This window comes from Polistes fuscatus, unplaced genomic scaffold, assembly GCF_010416935.1.
Source record: "Polistes fuscatus isolate 324 unplaced genomic scaffold, CU_Pfus_HIC Scaffold4, whole genome shotgun sequence".
Lineage (NCBI taxonomy): Eukaryota > Metazoa > Arthropoda > Insecta > Hymenoptera > Vespidae > Polistes > Polistes fuscatus.
The window spans coordinates 10,595,481-10,617,336 of NW_025113118.1; the positions used below are offsets into that span (position 1 = coordinate 10,595,481).

Below are 21,856 nucleotides of genomic sequence, written 5' to 3' on the forward strand. Positions count from 1 at the left end.
TAAAAAAAAAAAATGACTAGTTCCTCGTTCAACGAAAACATATTATTATCATTTCTGTTTTTGATTTCAATTAAACGTTGATTTAAAAAAAAAAAAAATATACACACACGACAATTCATATGAACGTGATTGATGTTCGAAACTTGTTTTAAAAAAAAAATGACTAGTTCCTCGTTCAACGAAAACATATTATTATCATTTTCTGTTTTTGATTTCAATTAAACGTTGATTTCGAATAATAATAATAATTATTATTATTATTATTACTATTATTATTTCACATCGTAGAAAAAAAAAATAAATATACTTCTTCTCAATTATGAAAATGGAATTTTTTCTCCAAACTTTTTATCTCGATTCGACGCGATATTTCATTACACATTAAAAGCGTACGCTTACATATACTTACATACATACATACATACACACACATACATTCATATAATATACGTGTGGTAATAAATCAGCCGAGTTTATCTCTCCTACGACAATAAAATAAATAAAAGAAAAAATAAGAGGGGGGGAGGGGGAAAAGGAAAAGAAAGAATAATAATTAGTAGGATGTTAATTAAACGGAGCTAGTTTTTGGTAAGGGTTTCAATTTCGATATCAATTCGCGACGTTGCTCGTGATATTCCTGGGAACAAGGTACGATACATAAATTAATTTGACATTCTGGACAATGGTACTTGGTTTTTCTTCGTAAGATTCTTCTGTGAGCATCCATAGTGTTCCAACAATGATTACAACCTAAAGCTGGACCAGGACGTAATACTGGACAATGAGCTAATCGTTGATCACCTGTACCTTCTCTGGATTCTCTGCGCGTTGTCTAAAAATAATAATTATTACATCTTGGACAATTATTCATTTAAATACGTACAAATCATTAATCGCATATTTAAAAGTTTCCTTTCTAATTTTCTTTTTTTATTGTGAGAATTTGTGTTCATTATATTGTTTATTATAGTTATGCTTGAAGATTAATTTTTCTCGAGGAGAACCATTTTCTTGCAGCATTCTTTCGTGATATTTTCTCAAACGCGCATTAGGAATTGGCTATTTTGATTCATCTTCGATTTTACAATCTATAAAAAACAATATTCAAATATTATATACGTGCACAAATCGTAACTAATATTAAATTAAAATATTCGCAATAAGTAACAAAACGAAACGATGCAATGTCCCACAGTTAGCTGTTTCTCGCTCGTTCGACTAACTACAGGGAGGGGGAGGGAGCCGAGTTTATCCGAATGGAACGTTTTACTTCGGAACATGACGAATCAGATTCATTCTCATTGCATAATAAAAAATGTCTACGCTATGAGACGCCTAAAGAAGTTTTCACTTTGATAAAAATATCTATTTATTCGTGATTTTATTACAAAGACCTTATGTAAGGTTCCATAGATCAGTATAATGCGGCCAAGTACTATAATGAGTACAGGACAGCACAGGGACAAGAAAGATGGATGCGCTTGCTCCGCCTATCCCCACTTTTAACACTCTCAAAGTCCAACAAACAATAGGAATCTTTGAAACATAGTCGTATGATTCGAAATTAACAATTTTATGATCAAACGTAAATTAAAAAAAAAAAAAAAAGAAAAAAAAGCACTTGAATGTCTAAGCCGAATGTTATATCCTACTTCGTTTTGACGTTTCCGTTATCTTCCTTTTTATTACGTATTAAATTAATAAAAAATATGATTCTTTATATCAATAAAGAAAATATATATGATTAAAAGTTTGCGTCAATCAACGTTTCCCAATCAATCAGACCCACATTTCTAGGCTAACCATTCTCCGTTTAACCGCAATATATAGAAATATCTTTAATTTAAATAAATTTATATCTCATATATACATATTTTCCCTTGATAATGAAATTCCATTAGGATTATAAAAAAAGAAAAAACGAAATAGAAAAGTAACATACCTGAGGCGAAGAAGAACTTCGCCTAAGTTCAGTCGTTTTGACTCTTAATCCACCTGCTGATTGAGTATTATTACCACTGGCAATATTACTACTACTACTACTGCTGCTACTTCCAGCATTAGTTATAGTCAAAATAGGTTCTTCGTAATTAGATACATCTTTAATATCCTCTTCGGTTTTAACGATCGGTGCTGGTTCAACTACTATCGAAGGACTCGTAGTCCTTCCAGGAAACTCAGGATTTGAATGTTGCCTTTGTATCAAGTAATTGCTACTGGTACTTGACTGTTGACTGGACAAAAGTGGATGAGAATGTTGTTTCGTCAAATAGGACGGCTGAGGTACGCTTAACAAATTTGTTGGCGTTGTTACTGTTAAAAGATTCGATTGTGTGACCAATATAGAAGGTGGCGATGAACTCCTAGTTTCTTCCCAGGTACGAGGCGACGACTGAGGAGGTACGTTCAATGTTTGTGCCGTCAAGTGAATGGACGAGGAAACGATGTGGGGTGAATTTGGGTCGTTGTCCGGAGATAAATGGGATGGTTCCTTCTTCACTCTTGGCTGACGCATCAATAGACGACCTCTCTTCGAACCACCCATTTTGTACTGAAGAGCTGAAATAACATTGGTTTATCTTTAACACGTGAAACATGTAAACATTCGTACCGTCATATAACGATATTATATATAGGTATATATATGCAAATTTCATAGTTTGACGGTCTTTTATAACGTTTCCTTTTTTTTTTTTTTTTTTTTTTTCTTTTCTTTATTATCTTCCTAGATATAAAAAAAAAAGGTATTTTTATATTTTTGCAATTTTCTATTCGTTTAAGATATTTATATACATAATATAACTCATGCTTATTTACATATGTGTGAACTATATGATAAAGATTATTGAAATTTTTACATAACATTTTGTAATGTTTTACTGATAATCGTGCAAAAAATGATTCGACACATTTAATTGAATTGATACACGAAGGTAAACATTGTTACCTGCAACAATAATATGACGAATGATGATGATGTGATACGTGAAATTAATTGGATTAATCGATTTATAAGCTTTATCATATATTGAAATTCCGATATATTGAATTCCGTATATAATTATATATATATATATATATATAATTATTATACAAACAAGATCAAAATGTTTGTCTCCCTTACATACTTATCGTTATGTGCTAAAACTTGAGAATGTAAATATAGTTTTTTTTGTTCTTTTCTTACTTAATGTAGTTTATTAAATGTGTTATACATAACATTGACACATTAAACTCGATTTTGTCAATTTTTGTTTAAGCCTTATAACGTTCATTCGAGAACTAGATTCTTTCTTAATTACGTCGTACGTTCGCCGCTACGTTAATGAGAAATACGCGCGATATATATAACAGATTTTTATTTTACTTTACTTTATTTTACTTTACTTTACTTTACTTTACTTTACTTTACTTTACTTACTTATTTTATTTTATTTTATTTTATTTTATTCTATTTTATTTTATTTCATTTCATTTTATTTTACTTAATTTTATTTTATACGTATCTCGCTCTCATTTTTGGTATTTCGAATTAAACGGATTTGAAAATAAAAAGAAAACAATAATAAAAGCCCGAATTATTGTTTTCTTCGTGATAAAATATATAAAAAAAAAAAAGGGAAGAGAATTAAAAAAATTGGATTAACAATAAAATTAAAATAAAAACAAAAATTAAAATTAAAAAGTTAAAATGCTAATAAAATAATAATAATAATAAAATAATAATAATCAAAGTAATATAATAATAACAATAATGATAATAATAATAACAGTAATAATAATGATTACAAAAGAAGAGAAAAATTATAAGAAAAATCGGAAATTCAGTCCTATTTGCAATATCTGCTGAGAATATACTCATTTTTATTCATTCGTTATTGATTTCTTATATGTCAGTGTGTATAATGCGTGTAAATGCTTATAATTAGTTATAATTAGCAGCTAACATTTGTAATGATTAATTCTGATTACTTTTTTTTTTTTCGTTACTCTAAACAATTCTTCTTCGCCGCTACACTCTCGTTCCTTCGATAATTAATTAAAATTAATTAAATACGAAAATTCTCTACTCGGATCTCTTACCCCTTTCCATCTGCTTATCTTTTTCTTTTGTTCTCATTTAAATTACAAAATAACTAATACTTACATCAGAAGAAATACTTTATATATATATATATATCTCAGAAATATTAAAATCTCTCTTTTTTTGTTATAATTGTTAAACTATATTTGCACATTCAATACATGCATTATTTATCCGTCACTTTGGTAAATCAGCTGAAACCGAAGTGTATGCATGAAGTCCATTGTTAACGGTAAAAAATAAAAAATAAATTACACACACCCCCTCTTCCTACAATTTTGAACCGGTAAAATTACCAAAATTTAATACACGTCGTACGTGTATATATTTACATATGTTCATATATGTATATGTATATGTTTAAAAAAGAATGAAATGAAATGGAAATTTCATTCAATTATTTAGTAACAATATTTTTTGATATTGAACAATTCATTCGTATCCAACAAAATCGAATTTCTAATAATATCATGACCTCTCGTTTCTTTTTTCTTTTCCTTTCTTATCTATTTCAAAAGAATAAATTAATTATAAAGTCTTGTAAAAAATATTGAATTAAAAATCAAATTATAACGATCGAAATACATTCTCAATTTTATATAATACTTTCGTTATTATATGAATCGGTTTATATATTTTATTGTTGTATTTAATCTAATATTAAATGACGTATACACACATACATACATACGAAGAGGAAACATATTGTGAGAGAAACAAATTGCGATATCTTGATATTTAACCGTTTACCATGAATGATATTTAAAATGTTAATTATTAAACACACAATTAATTAAGCACAATCGAATAATCATAAACGATACTATTGTATACTGATAGTATAATAATTTATTTGTTATGTCATTTGTATATACTATACCGAAAATTGTATATCTCGTAATAATGAAAGATAAACCGCGATAACATTTGTATTTCCTTTTTTGAATTTGCTGTTTAAAGCAAATAGCGAAAATTAAAATATTACAATACATACATTTATTCTTTTATGTAAGTATTCGTGCATGTAATTTGTAATTTTGTTAAATGTAATGAATTTGTGCAAATACAGACGCGATAGATTTTATTTCTTCAAACTGAATACTGTCATTTTTCTACGTTACTTATTTCTTTTCCATTTTGTTGTTCTTGTTGTCGTCGTGGTATACATACAAAAATTATTGAAGGTAATAGCCATACTCTAAAAATGGTGTAACAGAATAATACAATTATCGATAATAATGCTTTTTCATATTTGTGTCTTCTTCATTTCCCCTCACCTCCCGTTTTTTTTTTTTTCATCGTCATCTTCTTTTTCTTAACTACAATCAACACTGGTATTACTCCAACTCTACACAGCTTAAATCTCAGGACCTTTATAAAGACATAATATATATATATATTTCCTAAATAGTTAAAAACAAAAAAAAAATATAAAAAAAATAAAGATAATTACTCTCTCTCTCTCTCTCCCTCTCTATTTCTTTCTTCCTTTCTTCTTTCTTTTCTTCTCTCTCTTTCTTCTAATATATATTTATAATATTTAAAAATTACAAATTATTTGTAATTTCGTTAGAAATTTATCGATAAATTTCTACAAAAGTAGAGAATATTCGTTCGCAAGGTTTTTCCTTTCGTTTTTTTTTTTGTTTTGTTTTTTTTTTCTTTCATTTTTCTTTCCATATATTATATATCACAATACTATCAAAACAACGCTAATTTTATAATAATGAACGAATTATAAATAATAAATTATTTAATTTACAAATTTGTTGTTATTCGATTCTCACTCGCTTTATCCCCCGTCTAGGGAGAAATGCGATATAATCAGCCAATTAATTATTAATGAGATTTCATTAGAGGCCTCCTAATATAAAAAATCTTCTGTGTATACAAAGTATTGGATTGCACCAACCACAGGTAAAAATCCAATATTATTTCGAGTTTACGAGTATACGAATACGCGACAAAAATCTGTGATTTTAGATTTTCGTCTTATCTTTGTTTTGTTCCTTCTGCTTCTGCTTTTCTCTTCTTTTTTTCTTTCTTTCTTTCTTTTTTTTTTTGCGATGCAGTATCATTCATCGAGCTCTTTATAAATCGATAAATAATTTTCATGAATAAAATTTCAGCTTGACGAGATGACACTAATCTAATGTAAGATATACGTCATCTGAGAAAAGCTTTATCTCTTGATCTTTCTTTATCTCTCTATCTCTCTCTCTCTCTCTTTCTCTCTCTCTCTTACATAATATTTATACATACAAATAATAATCCGATCGTGATTCAGCTCACATGGCATTATAATTAACTCCGTGTAAATTAATTGGCATGGTAGTACTTGGTAATGCATAGTCCGTATGCCTGCTATCAATGTAACCGCTTAACATGGTATGAGGACTATGAGTGGTTAACATAGTATGAGTGCTATGAGTATTATGTGTACTGTGCGGAGTCGATGGTGGCCCCATGGGGGTTGGACTTTGCGAATTTACAGGTTGGGCCGATTGTGCAGGCGGTGGTGAGGAATTAACTTCTTGTTTCACTCTTGATTTTAAGCTAGGTCGATTATTGGGATAACCACGTTTCTTGTACTCGAGCCAAAGTGTTCGATTATTTACACCGAACATTCTGGCAGCTTTGCAAAACCCTATACCACCGTATCGCACAGCATCGAGAGCTCTAATAAAGTTCTCATCAGCTTGTGGATTTGTAGATCTTTTCCTTTTAATAGCAGTTTGCGGACTGGCGCAGGGACTCTGGCAGTTACTCGGACACTGTGTAGACGAGGGGGGTGGGCCCCCTCCGCCGCCGCCGCCGCCGCCACCGCCACCGCCGCCTCCACCACCTCCACCACCACCACCACCACCACTCGATGAGGACGATGATGTATGCTGTAACGATGAGGTCCCGTGCGACGATGAGTTTGGATAATTCGTCAGGGCACAACTGGAACCAGTGGTGCTGGTACCAGAGTACTGATCGCTGATCGTCGAAGAAGTTGTTATTTCAGGCGTTGTAAACGCTGATGACGCTTGGATCGACAGATTCGTTTGACACGAGGACAGAGCGAAACGTGGATATGTGTGCTCCATAATAGTCCATTGTAATCCTGTAGAACAGACCGATGTATTTTTGGTCAGAGCACAGGAAAATATTACCCCGATTTAAAAAAATATTTTTTTTCCTTCGAAAATAATAATAAATTAAATATGTATATATACATATAGGATCAAAATCAGATATATATATATATATAGATTTACTAATAATTCTACTATATATATGTAATTCAATCAAATTAATAATCTTAAGTTATATCATTTAGATCTTTCATCAGATCCTATCTTATTCATATATGTATTGGCAAGTCCTTTAATATATATATATATATATATACATATATATACATATATATATATATAATGTATTTTTTATAACGATATATGTGACGACTATATGTAAAATGCATTAAGTGAATGTTACAGTTCTATTAAAGATAATTATTGAAAATATGGTTCAATGTGAAGAGTAAAAAAATCATATAATTCATATAAATGATAATGTATGTGTGTATGTATGTAATAATAAAATTGGATTAATAATTTTTGCCAAAAAAAAATATCATTTATCTCCACCCAACATAATTAAAAAAAAGAAAAAGAAATAATAATAATAGTAATAATAATAATAGTAATAGTAATAATAATAATAGTAATATTAATAATAGTAATAATAATAATAATAATAATAAAATGCTAAGCTGTAAGCAAGAGAAAGAATAACAAATACTCGATATATTGTACATAGAAAATAATATGTATGTGAAAATATTATAAATGATATTATGGCATGGCACAGATACATTTTTAAGCACATCATCGTTTAAGTATCATATAAAAAAGTGTATGACTATTTTATTTATAGGACAGAACAAGGCACACATACACATTCAACAATGTCAAAGGCCCAATTTACTGTCCTTTCAGGAAATATACATTGTGTGCTATGTATCTGTGTACCATGGTGAGATAGAGTATTTTAATGAGAGAGTGAGACTGAATTTAATTTATTATCATTTCTATATCTTTGTTCCTTTACTTTCGCTCTATTATCATGTCAAACGCCTGTTGATTTTTTTTTGTGCAATACATTTAAACGCATCTGTGCCAGCATATAATGTGTGTATCAATAGTACTTATTAACGCATGCAGTTTTTATAGTACCCATCACAACCAATATGCATCCGCTAGATTAAAAGTTACCAAATTATTTACTTAATTTACAAGCAACATGCAACCTTCAAATTATCTTAAATCTTATCGAATTTTTATTACATATAATTGTTGTAGCAAATTAGTCATATATAAAAAAATTAACAATATATATATGTATGCATGTAATACATATATATATATATATATATCTGCGTATATGCATATGACTCTATTTATGTACAAATAGGATAATATATTTAAACTAAATCTGAAAAATCTTACTTTTAATTACAGCTAACAAGGTTTTACTATATTGCCTATAAATTTCTTTACGTATAATAATAATAATAACAATAATAACAATAGTTATAATATGTATCAATAGTTTCATATGTTAACAAAATCTGTAATATGCAAAAGTATTTTTACAAGATTCCGAGTATCAATTTTCCCATGCGTATTTTCTGATTCATTAGCATGCAAGTATATAGTTAGATTTAAAGAATTGTATAAAGAATAGTAATAGTCCCTACATGTATATACTTGAGAGAAATCATTTGTTAGTATTGTTTCGTGTCTTCTCGATCAAATAATTTTTTATGACCTAATCATATGTCTTTATACCTTTCTCTTATTATGTTGTATAAAAGAAAGAATTTTAACAATCATATTAATTTATCTTTTTGTGTGCTAGATATTCTCGAATGAAAAAGTATATTAAATATTAAATTTCAATGAATAATAGGACTTAGAAAGTGATCATTAACTATATTACGATACATGCATTATATATAAATGAATGAAGAAATAAAGGATAGTCTCAATAATTGAGCTTTTCTTCTTGCGCCTATTTCTATTCTATCTAAATAAAGTCTGCTATTTTATTTTTAATATTAACCTGAAATACTTGGTATATTTAAAAAATTAAAAAATAAAAAAAATAATCATTAATTTTTAATATTAATCTTACCTTGATGTGCTGGTGGTTGAGAAGAAACAGAACTTTGTGCTACATTTCCGCTCGATTGTTGATTCACATTTTGTATTGTACCATCACTTTGTGCTGGCATCGTTGTAGAACTATTTTCCATATTACTCATCTATAAGAAATTAGTAAGAGTCTATATTAGAACCATAGGTCCTATTAACTATTTAAAAAAAATGTTCTTTTTACCAGTACGCTTACTATTGATATTTGATCCTCATCGATACTTCCTTGCGATTCTGTGCTGGTATTCACTGGTCGCCTTACATTTTCACCGCTTTCTTGCGATACAATCAATGGTTCTGGTTTAACTATGTTAGTAGCGACCAATGTAATCTCATTAATTTCTTCTGTTTTATCTCCAGATCCAGATGTGGATCCTGTAGATGTTTTTCTTAATCTTTTTCGTCTAAACGATGGAGAAAGAGGAGATGGACTAGGAGAACAAGATTCTCCACGATCTACAGCTCCTTGTTCACTACTACTACTTGGCCATTTAGTTAACGAAGCTGTATGCATTTCAGCGAGACCTTTTATTTTCAAACTTTCCGCTGTCTGTAAGGAAACACAAAAATAATATCTCACTATTACCAATAAGTGTTAACACATTTGATAATTATTGATACTTACTTTAATAATCGATGGTAATTGATCTTGAGAAATGTTAACTTCTCCATAGTACATAAAATCTACCATGATTTTGAGATCGGAAAATTTAACATCTTTGAGTATAACGATCGGATGTTGACATGGATTAACTGTGAATAACGATTGGAAGTATGTACTACATGCCGACAGTACAACTTTATGCGCTTGAAGATGTCTGCCTTCTGCGGCTAATGTAACATCAACTAATGTTTCACTACTTAATAAATTTGAAAATACAGAAATGAAATTTGGTTGATGATTGTTCCATCGCAAACAAAACTGTTGCATGGACATCTTGATATCAACTTATAGCACCTTTATCAATATTTTACTGAAAGAAAACAAATAAAATATTTGTTAATGTATGCATTAAGAGCGATGTGCAGATCATATATATTTAAATAATAAAAGTAATAATATACAATAAATAACAATCCACTCGAGTAATCTAAATTAAAATAATATTCTAATAATTAATTAAGTACATAATGAAATATTACTAATAAAAAAAAAATATGTATGCATATATATATATATATAGCCAAATCTGTGTCATTATCATCAAAATGACAAAATAATTTGTCAAAATTAAGAAAAAAAAAAGAAAAGAAAGAGTTAATTATTACAATAAATTTGACATTGTACTTACAAAGGATATGTTACTGTAGCTCCATAATAAATACAGATTTGATGCAATGATGTATGATGGGAGATAAATAACACTACGTGTGTTACTTCGTTCCAACACCGAAAGTGAGTTGGTCGGGAGTGAAAACACTGTCGCGTAACTTTCACAGTGTTGGAGAAAAAAATAATAAGCGCACGGTAGGAAACTACTTCGATAGCACCTGCGTCTATGTTTTAAAAGGAAAGCAAACAAAACAAAATAAAACAAAATATTATAATATATAGAGTAGGAGAGAGAGAGAGATGAGCGAGCGGTCAATTCTACTCCAAACCACGAATCCTATAAAATTTTCCACAAAACAGACTAAGCGATGACGCTTGTGTAATGCACAAATGACGTCATAGGCGAACAATTACGACGCTGACAAAATGGATGTATTTATTGCCAAAATCTGTCACAACAAATGTTACAATAGCTTAAAACTTTTCGCGAAACTAGCAAATACGAAAGATCTTATCAACGTGCGTCCTTATAAAATCTAACTTGATCAATATAGCGGTCAGATAAAAGCGACACCTAGTGAGGATCTGTCAAGTAAAAATGCGTACAACTTTTAAAATGATCTTTGGCTTCTTACCACTCTTTTTCGATAGGTATACAATAAAAAATAATATAAATAAATAAATATATACATATAAATTAAAATAAAAAAAGCTAATATATTTTTTCTTCATTTAATATAACCTCGAGAATTTGTAATTAATTTTATTATTAAAATAAAATAACAAAAAGAGCTAATTTCTTTATTGTATCATTTAAAATAAGATCAAATATTTTATCTATATTTTTAATATAAATAATTTGAACATAATGTTTCGAATTAAATACACGCACACACACATATACACACACAAACCACAGATTATATATATATATATATATATATGTATACACTATGTATATATCTATATATATATATATATATACATATAAATATATAAATACGTCGGAGTATCTTACAAGCGTATCATAGTAATCTAACTTGTATCAAATAAATGTCATTATTTATACGAGAATAAGATAAATTATATATGTACACATGTAAAAAAGATTAAATAGCTTAAAAATTGAACAATATCCCTAATTAATAATAATAATTTTGTACGTATGTAAAAGGAATGAATAATCCGTAAAGCTAATAATTAATAAGATATTAAACGACGTAAAAAAATTATGACACTCACCTCAGAACGTTAGCACAATGGCTGCCTTTATGGCGCGCAAATGATGAAGCGCGGGGGCGGAGTGTCGAGAGATGCTCATAAATTGATTGGCTATTTCAGTTAACCGCGATATCACGTAATTGGACATATTTTTGGAACAATGAAATCAATTTTATAATCCTTTCATTTCGTTAACAATTATCATTAAATTTTACTACTAAATAATTTATAATCTATTAATTAATATTATCTGCATGATTATATATATTATTCTTCAAATTTGATATTATATTCTTAATTACTGTTTAATATTCTTAATGAATAATAATCTTTTATTAGAATTTAAAATCGATATTCTTTTCTCTTTCCTTTTCTTTTTAAATTCATATACGCGTTAAATATTCCATACATTCAACATTTATGAAATAACTTATCTGAAAGATAAATAATTATTATACGTGGATAGGTTGAAAAGTTTTAAGTCTAACATAGAAAGTATTTTTTTTTTTCAAATTTGCTTTTATTTCTCAACATAGTCTCAAAACTTTTCAACCCACTTCTCTTATTATTGTGAATAGGAGAGATAAGTTTGAATAATTGAAATGATTTATATTTATTGAAATTATAAGATAATTTGCATTAGAATGTATACTTCATATAGAATAGAGTATACTGCATTAGGCTATGTGAGTATATTTGAATAATATAGCAACATACTCTTTCTCTCCCTCTTTCTCTTTCTCTTTCCCTTTTTCCCTTATAGAAATAAAGATAATACAACATCGATCTCATTATCAGTATAAAAAAGAAATACAGAAAATACATATATCAGAAGTTATTTTTTTTTTCATACTTAATATTCGTGCAAGTTATTTAAGATTTAAATGTAATATCTTTCTTCTCTTTTTTTTTTAATCTTTCTTTCTTTTTCTTGCATATAGTTATTCCAGGTAACCAAGATCAGAACGAGCTGAAATTTGTAGTTTAAATCACATGAAACTTGTACACAGTTTGTTTTATACATTGGTCCTACTTTTGGCTATTCGAGAGTGCTATTTAGAGTATTCCATTTAACTTGCAGAAAATTTACAAGTTATTTTTTACTAAGTATTAGCAGAAGGTTTTCTCTCTTTCTCTCTCTCTTTTTTATTTCCCTCTTTTGTTCTCTAGAATCATATTTTTGAAGAGAAAACCTTTTTACTGAGTATTCTTTATACACATTAAGCGGAAACATCATCAAATTTTTTTCCCAAAATAAATAAGAATTATCAATATCCTATATATGTATATAGTTATGCATCTATAATACTAAACACAAAGTATCAAAGAATAGCACGTCTTTGTTCACATCGAAAATACTAACAATTAGAAACAGACATTTAAATCTCAAATTTAATTGGAAATGGACCCTTGATTCGGGGTTGTACTTAATTCTACATAACAATTTTATTTTGTCTCTTTAAAATTCATGAGTAACAAGGTAATATTCTAAACTTCTTTTGTTTTCTCTTTCACTTCTTTCTTTCTTCTTTTTTTTTTGTCTTTAATATTATATCTACACTTTTTGTAAATGCAATCTAAAAAAAGTAGATAGCACTTTAAAAAATTCACAATATTCGCTGCCTAAACTCTTTTTGTTGATTATAAGTCTTTGACAAGCGTACTTAACAATTCTTGTTCATCATTTAATTAAATGGAAAGACTTAAAAATCACGTATAAAATATTTTGTCATTATGACTTCTTTACATTGTGCAAATAAACATTTACTAAAAATTATGCCTCTCTATCAATAATCAATCAAGACATTGAGAATAAATAAAAAATTTGTATAAAGTATCAATTAACTAGGCTTTCACTTGTAAGCCGTGGCTTACTGCTAATCAAACTATATAAGGCTCTTATCTCATTCTCCATTAAATTAGGTGGTCCAAATAAAAAATCTCTTTGAATGTACGGATTTTGTAATAAATCTTGCATACTCTCAGGTGTAAGCACCAAAGAATCTAAAGAAGATTGCGTAATGTTTAATTTTCTAGCCAATATTCCAGTAATATGAACGTCATCAATCCAGAAATATGGTTCTTTTTGAGCTTCTCGATACAGTAGGAATACAATGTCAGGAGAATATAAAATAGCCCATCCAGCGCAATATATTGGATAATGTCTGCCAGGATATTCTAGCGGAGAAACTCTCCACTTTGATCGCCAAGATCTTTTAACTACGGCTGCCGATTTAAGATCGCATAGAATCAAACGTCTAGCACCCCATGGTGAGAGCGTATGGATTAGAAAGTCCAGCATAGCAGGAATATGAACAAAAACATCATCATCTAGCTTTAATATATATTTGGCACCTAAGAAACATATTAAAATATATTAAAAAGTGGACAAATTATTTTTATACATATATACATGTATGATAAATAATATTATTTACTTGGACAATGATATGTAGCCCACTTCAATGCCATAACATGCTTATAGGTCATGTTTCTGTAGGCATCAAGAAAATTTCCTTGTATCAAATCTTGATATTTTTTATTTTCTTCTTCCAATTCTTCTTGATATTCTTCTGAAAATCCAACGAGGAACAACAATATCAAGTCGGATGATTTCTGTCCCCATGTTTCCCGTACTACATTCCTCTTAGGAAAATTAGCTGGTGCTGAGTGAATCAACAAAAGCAACAATGGTTGCGTCTTGTTACAAGGATCATGATTAATTATAAATTTGAAATCCTTCATATCGATTAAAGTGGATTTGTCATCGGACGGAAGCTGGCTTAATGAATAAGGTGGAGAAGGTGGTGTGAGATTTCCAGGTAAAATAAGTACGTATCCAGGAGCCGATGGACTGTTTGAGTAAGGAGTCAGTGATCCTGAACTTTCTATATGAAACCAAAAGGTAATGCATCCTGTAAGTGCCAAAGCGACCATAAAGATCAGGGTGCATGGCGACGAACCAGGAGCATGAAGCAACCGCTTTTCCAGCATGCTAATGACGCCCTTTCATCATATGTATTATACTCTGCCTGAAACATAATAATTGTATGATACATTCAAATATTATAATTATCACATATACTTAATATATTTAATTATCAAAATAAATCATTTATATATAATTTACAAAAATAATCATTGTGTGTATTTTTATTATATCTTACATAGATGCAAATACTCTTGGGAGACCAATTTTCTTATTAGTTATGTTAAATTTTACTTCTCTTATAATAAAATACTTTTCTGCAATAAAATTTATATCAATTGAAAAGTTTAATAATCCTAAAATATGTTTCTATGTATAAAAATTTTGAAATATCGTATTACGAGAAAATATTGCTGATTGTTTTAAATTGACAATAGGATTACGAATACTCCTGTGACTCATATGTATATACTAATTTATATATGTATACATTTTTTTTTTAAAACGTATTCTAATATATTTAATATAAATCTTATTATTAAAATTTTAATAAAATTATTTGTAAAGGTATGTACTGTATTATTGACGACGTGCATCTCATTAATGTATTTAGAGGAATGATTAATGCACAATTGCACACTTGTGATAAATTCATTAGCAATAATTATTGTTGACAATTCGGACTACGAAACAGATGTTATGTAATTCGACTTCACTTAAATAATGATAACGTGTTAACAAATTATGACATGGAATTAAATAAAAAAAATATTTTACGGTGTGACGTAAATTTCAAATATTAGCGCTGTTTACCTCCTCTAGTTTCTTTCGCGTAGTTAATATGTAGTTTTAAAACAAATATATATATACACATACACACACATATATATATATATATATATATACACACACACACTTTGCAACAACAATAAAAGTATTCAATTGTTTTTAAATAATTATATAATTAACATATATATTTAATTAGAAACGTTCAATTGTTCCTGGTAAAATATTAGGAACGTTTTCTACTTGAAACGCAGTAGCTTTTCTTTCAAACTTATTTTTAGCCACGTCAATGTTTTAACCGTTCGATATTAATGTAAAGACGACGATACTGAACTTGCAAAATTTCTAAATAAGTAATTTTAACTGTGTAATAGATAAGGGTGCAAAAATTGTTGACGTGTATATATACGTAAAAATATATTTTTTTTTAATTAAAAAAACCGACAAAAGATAGAAAAGAAAAAAAAATCAACACTCGCATCGATAGAACAAATGTCAAATTCTAATTAATACCACAAATGAATTAATAATCACGAATTTGATGTCAAGATGTATCAATGAAACGCTACTTAAAATATACCGGTTAGAAAGATCATACGCAAAGGCTGCATAATGTAATTGTCAAATGAAAATACATAAAAAATAAATTTAAAAAAATAAAAAAAAATAAAAATGAAGTAAAGGAACAAATATGTGTACTATTAACTTACGTGACACGGCCAATTTGACGAATTTTTTAATATCCACGATACGGATATATTTATTTTATCTATATACATATGATAACACAATCGATTATGATAGGGCTGATAAAAAAATCCCCCAAAAATATGTTTAAGGTTAAATTATGTATGCATTTCGTGACGCAGACAATACGTAGTAGTGAATCTTACATATCTCTCTCTTTCTTTCTCACGAGATGGTATTTTTACTGCTCGAAAAAAAAGCCTTAGGAAAATGAATCCCGTGGTCGTATTTTCGTCGATATCCCGTTTAATATAGCACCGAACAAGACAAATAATGTTTTTTACTTTCCTTCGAGATGTTCTTTATTTCAATCGTATCATTTCTTTTTCTTTCTTACACCCCTCATTTTTACACCCCCACTTTGTTATAATTTTATTTATTTATTCAACTACGCATAATACCCTACTTCTTTTCAGTTAGAACCGAACTTGATGGGATCGCGAACGAAATGAGATGGAATTTAATAGAAATTTTCGTTTCGACGCCAAGAGTCATGAACTAAATAAAATACTTTGGTGTACTTTCAAGAAAAAGATATATATATATATATATATACATATTATATATATACATATATATATATATATACAAAGGATAATTCAAATATTTCTTTTAATGACGAAATATTATACGTCCACAAAAAACATAAACAAAACGTTTAAATACGAATATGCATTTTCGTAAAAACGTGTGACTAAAAAACGCTCAATTTGACGTAAGTATATACACATGTTGTTTTGTTTATCTTTATTATCAACAATAAAAATGTTCACATTCCATTGCAAATAATCATTAAGTGCTTATTATAACTGCACGTGTCAATAGTTACGTCAATCGTTATCGGTAACTTTTTAGACGAGCTAGATAATAATCCAATTTCAAAGATAAGAAGCACTTTATTTTATTTTCCTTGACATAGAATAAATTACGAGAAGGAGATAAGATAGATATTATTTGAATTTCCCGGGTAGCAATGGTGTTTCGTCAGCGTCCACGCAAGGTGGCGGTAGTTAATATCCTACGCTTATCGAATATGTGGGAGAAGGTTTAGGCGTTTACGGGAGCGAAGCCGCGATAGTCGTTAAAGCGCATGCTCCCAAAGGTTTATTATCTTCTTTCTGTTCAAGTGCCATTTCATTGCGTACAGTGCAGTCTATAAAACAGAATGCGTTCCCAGTGGATCTCGAGTTTCCTATCACTTATCGTCATTCGTAGCGTATAAACATAACATAGCGCGGTCATTAACTTAAAAATTGTGTTTACGTAGGTACGGTGAGGCTTGAGAAGCCGATAATTCACCTTGAAAATGGTCGTTTTTCGATCGTAAAGAGAGCGTCGATACGTTTCCTAAGTCTTTACTCCTGTTTATTCCTATTCTTGTGGAATTACATTCGCAAAATGTCATGCAGTTACGCGGACGGATTGTCGCCTTACGAAAACAAAGGGATTCTGGGTTTAGAAGAGGTGAGTATTTCTTCTTCTTCTCCTTCTTTTTTTTTTTTTTTTCTTCAAATGCATTTTTCTTCGATATATAACCGTTTCCTCTTTTCTTTTTGTCTTCTTCCTTTCTTATCTTATCCCTTTCTTTTCTTTCTTTCTTTCCTTCTTTCTTTCTTTTCTTTTCTTTTCTTTTCTTTTCTTTTTCTTTTAAATCCTTCTGTTCTCATTGGTGGGGAGAGACTTCTGGTATATGTATGTATTTACATATGTGCTATATATACATACATATGTACACATACTATGTGTGTACATATAGGATATATATATATATATATGTATACATATATATACACATATCTATCTATCCATCCGTCTATCTATATATCTATCCATCTATCAGATAACCGAGTGCAATACTCTATACGCGATCTTCACACGTAGAATTCGCTTTCAGAGATACGACACCGCAGAAACCCTTCGTATAAAGTGTGGACTCTTAGCGGAATGGATTCAAGGCGCGCGACATGTTGTCGTTCACACTGGTGCAGGAATCAGTACAGCTGCAGGCATTCCAGATTTTCGGTAATTATTATATACTCTTCCCCCCACCCCCTTCCATTTTTGTTTTGTTTTCATTTCCTCCTCCTCCCTCTCCTCTCCCCTCCATCCCTTATTCTTTTCTCTTTGTTGCATCGGCATTCGCATTATTCGCATAACTACCTCCCCTGTGCCTGACTCTCTCTGTCTGTTGTCCCTGCCATACATACACCCCCCCATTTTGGAAAGGCGGCTAGCAACTCGAATGCGCTTTAATGTCGCGTCGCGTCTTTGTAACTGCGACTGCCTTGAGACAGAACAGAGAAAGAATAGAAGGTGGGGGAAGAAAGATATATATATATATATATAATGAAAACAAAACAAAAAGTACCTCTTCTTCCTCCACTCCTACCTCTACCCCCACGCTAGGCGGTATATAACACGGTCCACTACTATATCGTATCGGCTTCTGTTTTTTTTTTTTTTTATTAATACGCATACATATGTTTAAAGAAAAAAGCGGGAAATATTTTATTTCGATAAGCGTGGTATATAATATGTATATTTAAATAAATATAGGAGAGAAGATGTTTTATAAAATTTATATCTTAGCAAAATTAATTTACATATGAATAAATTGATGATTACGAATTTAAAGTATTATGGCGGGAAATATTATATTGAGAAGTATATGGTGTATTTTAATAATGAAAAAAGTATGTAAAGCCGGTTTTAAAATGATAGAAAAGAAAAGTAAGAAGATGTATTGAAATGTGGTATATATATATTTAAAAAATAATAATAAATTGTTTTATTATTTATATATATATATATATGTTTTGAAAAAATTAATTTGTTAACAAATTGAGTTAATTATGGAATGATTCTTAAAGAATTAATATATTATATTGCAGTTTTATTATTTTAGAAAAAATGAATTTGCAAATAAATAAATTGATGAAAGATGTGTTATGTGTTTATTATGTAATGATGGTTTAAAAATTGATAAAATAATTTTTTATTTTTTATGTGAATTATATTATTGATCAATAATTAGAATGAATTAAGTTATCTAATGTTTTATTATTTTAAATTATTTCGTTTGAAAGGTAAGTTTTATATTTTTGTTTTTATAACTCTCTTTTCGTATTTTTTATTTATCATATATATTTTATATTTTGTATATTTTTGTTACGATTTATATCCTTTTTTTAATTAGAGGAACAAACGGGGTATGGACATTGGAACAAAAGGGTTTAAGGCCTTCCATGAATATTTCTTTTGACGATGCTATACCAACAAGGACACATATGGCATTAAAAAAATTAATTGACTGCAGTAAGTATCAAAATGGATATGTATTTCATACTAACTATTCATTTATCAATCGCATTTCACTAAAATAAATTTTCGTCTTGTTTTTTTTTTTATTTCAGAAAAAGTTAAATTTGTAATTAGTCAGAATATCGACGGATTGCACCTTAAGTCTGGTATTCAAAGACAAAATCTTGCGGAATTACATGGCAATATGTTCACAGAACAATGTGATAAATGTGGAAAGTTTGTAGTATATTAGTAAAACTAAAAAAATTCTTGACTTTCGATTATTTATCTTTGTATACACCTGTGTTGTTTAACTTGCAGGCAATTCATCCGTAACTTTGCGAGCAAAAGCGTTGGTAAGAAATCCTTGGATACAGTATGCAGGTCTGAACAGATAGGTGGTCGTCCATGTCGTGGACGTATGCACGATACTATTCTGGATTGGGAACACAATTTACCGGACAGTGATCTGACATTATCAGATTTGCATTCCAGGTATTTCATTGATACGCGTAGAATATAAATATATACATTCCATGTAGTTTTTGTATACATTACATTCCATGTAGTTTTCCTATTAAAGCACAAGAAAGAAATACATTTATAACAAACATATATGTTATATCTCATGCTGATATAGTGTTGCTGATTTGAGTATTTGCTTGGGAACAACTTTGCAAATTATTCCAAGCGGGAATCTTCCATTGTATACTAAAAAATATGGAGGGAGACTTGTCATATGCAATCTACAGCCTACTAAACATGTAAAAATAAATTATATATGTATAAATTCAAATATGTAGTTGTTGTAATAAAAAAAAACAATATATTGTTAAAATGATTCGCTTTTAGGATAAGAAAGCCGATCTAATCATTAATGGAAATGTTGATGAAATAATCATAAGTGTTATGAAAAAATTGGGATTAGAAATTCCTGTATACGATACAAGCATGGATCCAACACGTAATCCTGATACAACATGCAAGGAAATGGATTGGACTATACCGACAAGCAGAATAAAAGAAATGAACGTATTATATAAAAAAGTTTGCAAACCTATGAGAAGAAAACGAAAAACATTTATGTATGAGAGAGAAAAGCCTGACCCTAAGCAAGAGACAAAGACAAGGAAGTTTACAATGAAACAAGAAATTAAAATGGAGGACAATGTAGATAGGATCCAAGGAATGCACAACAAACAAGACGATAACAGTATGCTTCTCAACGCTGTTAAAGTTGAGAAAAAAGGTATAGGCGATGTTGGATCTTGTACTTATTCGGTAGACAATGTATCGCAGCTTAATAATGCCGACATAATGGCTGAAACAGTGTAGCGTGATTTATTAGTAGATGATGATTATTACGCGTTTTAATATTTGTATTAATCTCTGTGTACGCCAACAGTATTTACGAGTGCTCATAGAATGGATGTTCATTGTATGCGGAGACTGTCTTACAGAGCTTCTGATTTATTATTTCTAGAAGAAGTCTTTCCACAAAATAAGTTTTTAATTTATACGAGAGTATGACAAAAAAAACTAAAAAACAAAAACTAAGAAAGAAAAAGAAAAAGAAAATAAAGAAAAATCATTTTTTACGAACCAATAAAACGCGCGAGTGCTTTCCAAATTGTAAATAAGGTCGTGATCTTCGAATTCATTTTATCTTCCATTTTAATGAATTATTATTATTATTATTATTATTACTACTATCTCGTCAGCTTTTTACATCTATACGCGTTTAAGCAAATATTATAAGTATACATTTTTTTCTCATAGTGTACTATATTCTCTCTCTCTCTCTCTCTCTCTCTCTCTCTCTTTACTCTATACGTGTTGTATATGCCGATGGCATAATTTACATTTCAAAAAGTGACAAGGTTGTGCATATAAGTGAGTAAACTTTTTGCATCTTTTCAAACAAATCTGGAAGTAGGGATCTTTTATTATTGAAGAAAAAAACGAGCGGCGAGAAAAGAGAATAAAAAAGCTCACATTTTATCGACGATAGGTAAAAGAATGGAAATCAAAGGAAGAAACAAACAAAAAATGAAAATAAATTAATGAACAAACAAATAAATAAATAAAACAAAAGAAAATAAAAAAGAAGATAATAAAAAAATATAAAGATAAAACTACAAAAAATCTCACGCTTGTTGACGGCATGAATTAAAACCGTGCACTGCAAGTAACAAAAAATCTTGTAATATTTGTATGTAAATAGCGACCATTTGCTTTCATTTTTTCAATCGATATTCATTATTGATCAAATTATCGTCATGTCGATAATTAAATAAAGCTGTCATAAACTA

At 29.2% G+C, this 21,856-nt stretch overlaps 3 protein-coding genes and 1 long non-coding RNA gene across 13 annotated transcripts; 1 reads left to right on the forward strand and 3 right to left on the reverse strand.

The window, feature by feature from the left end:
- Nucleotides 1-269: 269 nt before the first annotated feature.
- Nucleotides 270-11,994, reverse strand: LOC122520554 (protein tramtrack, alpha isoform-like). Of its 4 annotated transcripts, none has more exons than XM_043640639.1 (6): nt 11,804-11,994; nt 9,914-10,262; nt 9,473-9,838; nt 9,269-9,398; nt 1,943-2,559; nt 270-832 (listed from the first exon to the last, which is right to left on the reverse strand). In XM_043640639.1, the coding sequence occupies exons 2-6, from the start codon at nt 10,223-10,225 to the stop codon at nt 569-571; spliced, it is 1,689 nt and encodes a 562-aa protein (XP_043496574.1). In that variant the 5' UTR covers nt 10,226-10,262; nt 11,804-11,994; the 3' UTR covers nt 270-568. The 4 variants fall into 4 exon arrangements, with proteins under 4 accessions (XP_043496574.1, XP_043496573.1, XP_043496575.1 ...); XM_043640638.1 differs by lacking the exon at nt 11,804-11,994 and adding an exon at nt 10,581-11,272; XM_043640640.1 differs by lacking the exon at nt 11,804-11,994 and adding an exon at nt 10,581-11,268 and having other exon boundaries at nt 9,485-9,838.
- A 945-nt stretch (nt 11,995-12,939) lies between these two features.
- Nucleotides 12,940-16,761, reverse strand: LOC122520556 (beta-1,3-galactosyltransferase 5-like). Of its 7 annotated transcripts, none has more exons than XM_043640647.1 (4): nt 16,391-16,761; nt 14,950-15,028; nt 14,221-14,814; nt 12,940-14,137 (listed from the first exon to the last, which is right to left on the reverse strand). In XM_043640647.1, the coding sequence occupies exons 3-4, from the start codon at nt 14,774-14,776 to the stop codon at nt 13,620-13,622; spliced, it is 1,074 nt and encodes a 357-aa protein (XP_043496582.1). In that variant the 5' UTR covers nt 14,777-14,814; nt 14,950-15,028; nt 16,391-16,761; the 3' UTR covers nt 12,940-13,619. The 7 variants fall into 7 exon arrangements, with proteins under 7 accessions (XP_043496582.1, XP_043496578.1, XP_043496584.1 ...); XM_043640643.1 differs by having other exon boundaries at nt 16,208-16,761; XM_043640649.1 differs by lacking the exon at nt 14,950-15,028 and having other exon boundaries at nt 14,221-14,810.
- A 611-nt stretch (nt 16,762-17,372) lies between these two features.
- Nucleotides 17,373-21,856, forward strand: LOC122520962 (NAD-dependent protein deacetylase Sirt6). Its single transcript, XM_043641304.1, has 7 exons — nt 17,373-17,708; nt 18,139-18,266; nt 19,441-19,559; nt 19,658-19,781; nt 19,866-20,039; nt 20,185-20,308; nt 20,397-21,856. The coding sequence occupies exons 1-7, from the start codon at nt 17,643-17,645 to the stop codon at nt 20,877-20,879; spliced, it is 1,218 nt and encodes a 405-aa protein (XP_043497239.1). The 5' UTR covers nt 17,373-17,642; the 3' UTR covers nt 20,880-21,856.
- LOC122520963 lies at nt 17,847-18,738 on the reverse strand. Its single transcript, XR_006304627.1, has 2 exons — nt 18,405-18,738; nt 17,847-17,955 (listed from the first exon to the last, which is right to left on the reverse strand). It is a non-coding gene; the product is annotated as an uncharacterized LOC122520963 (long non-coding RNA).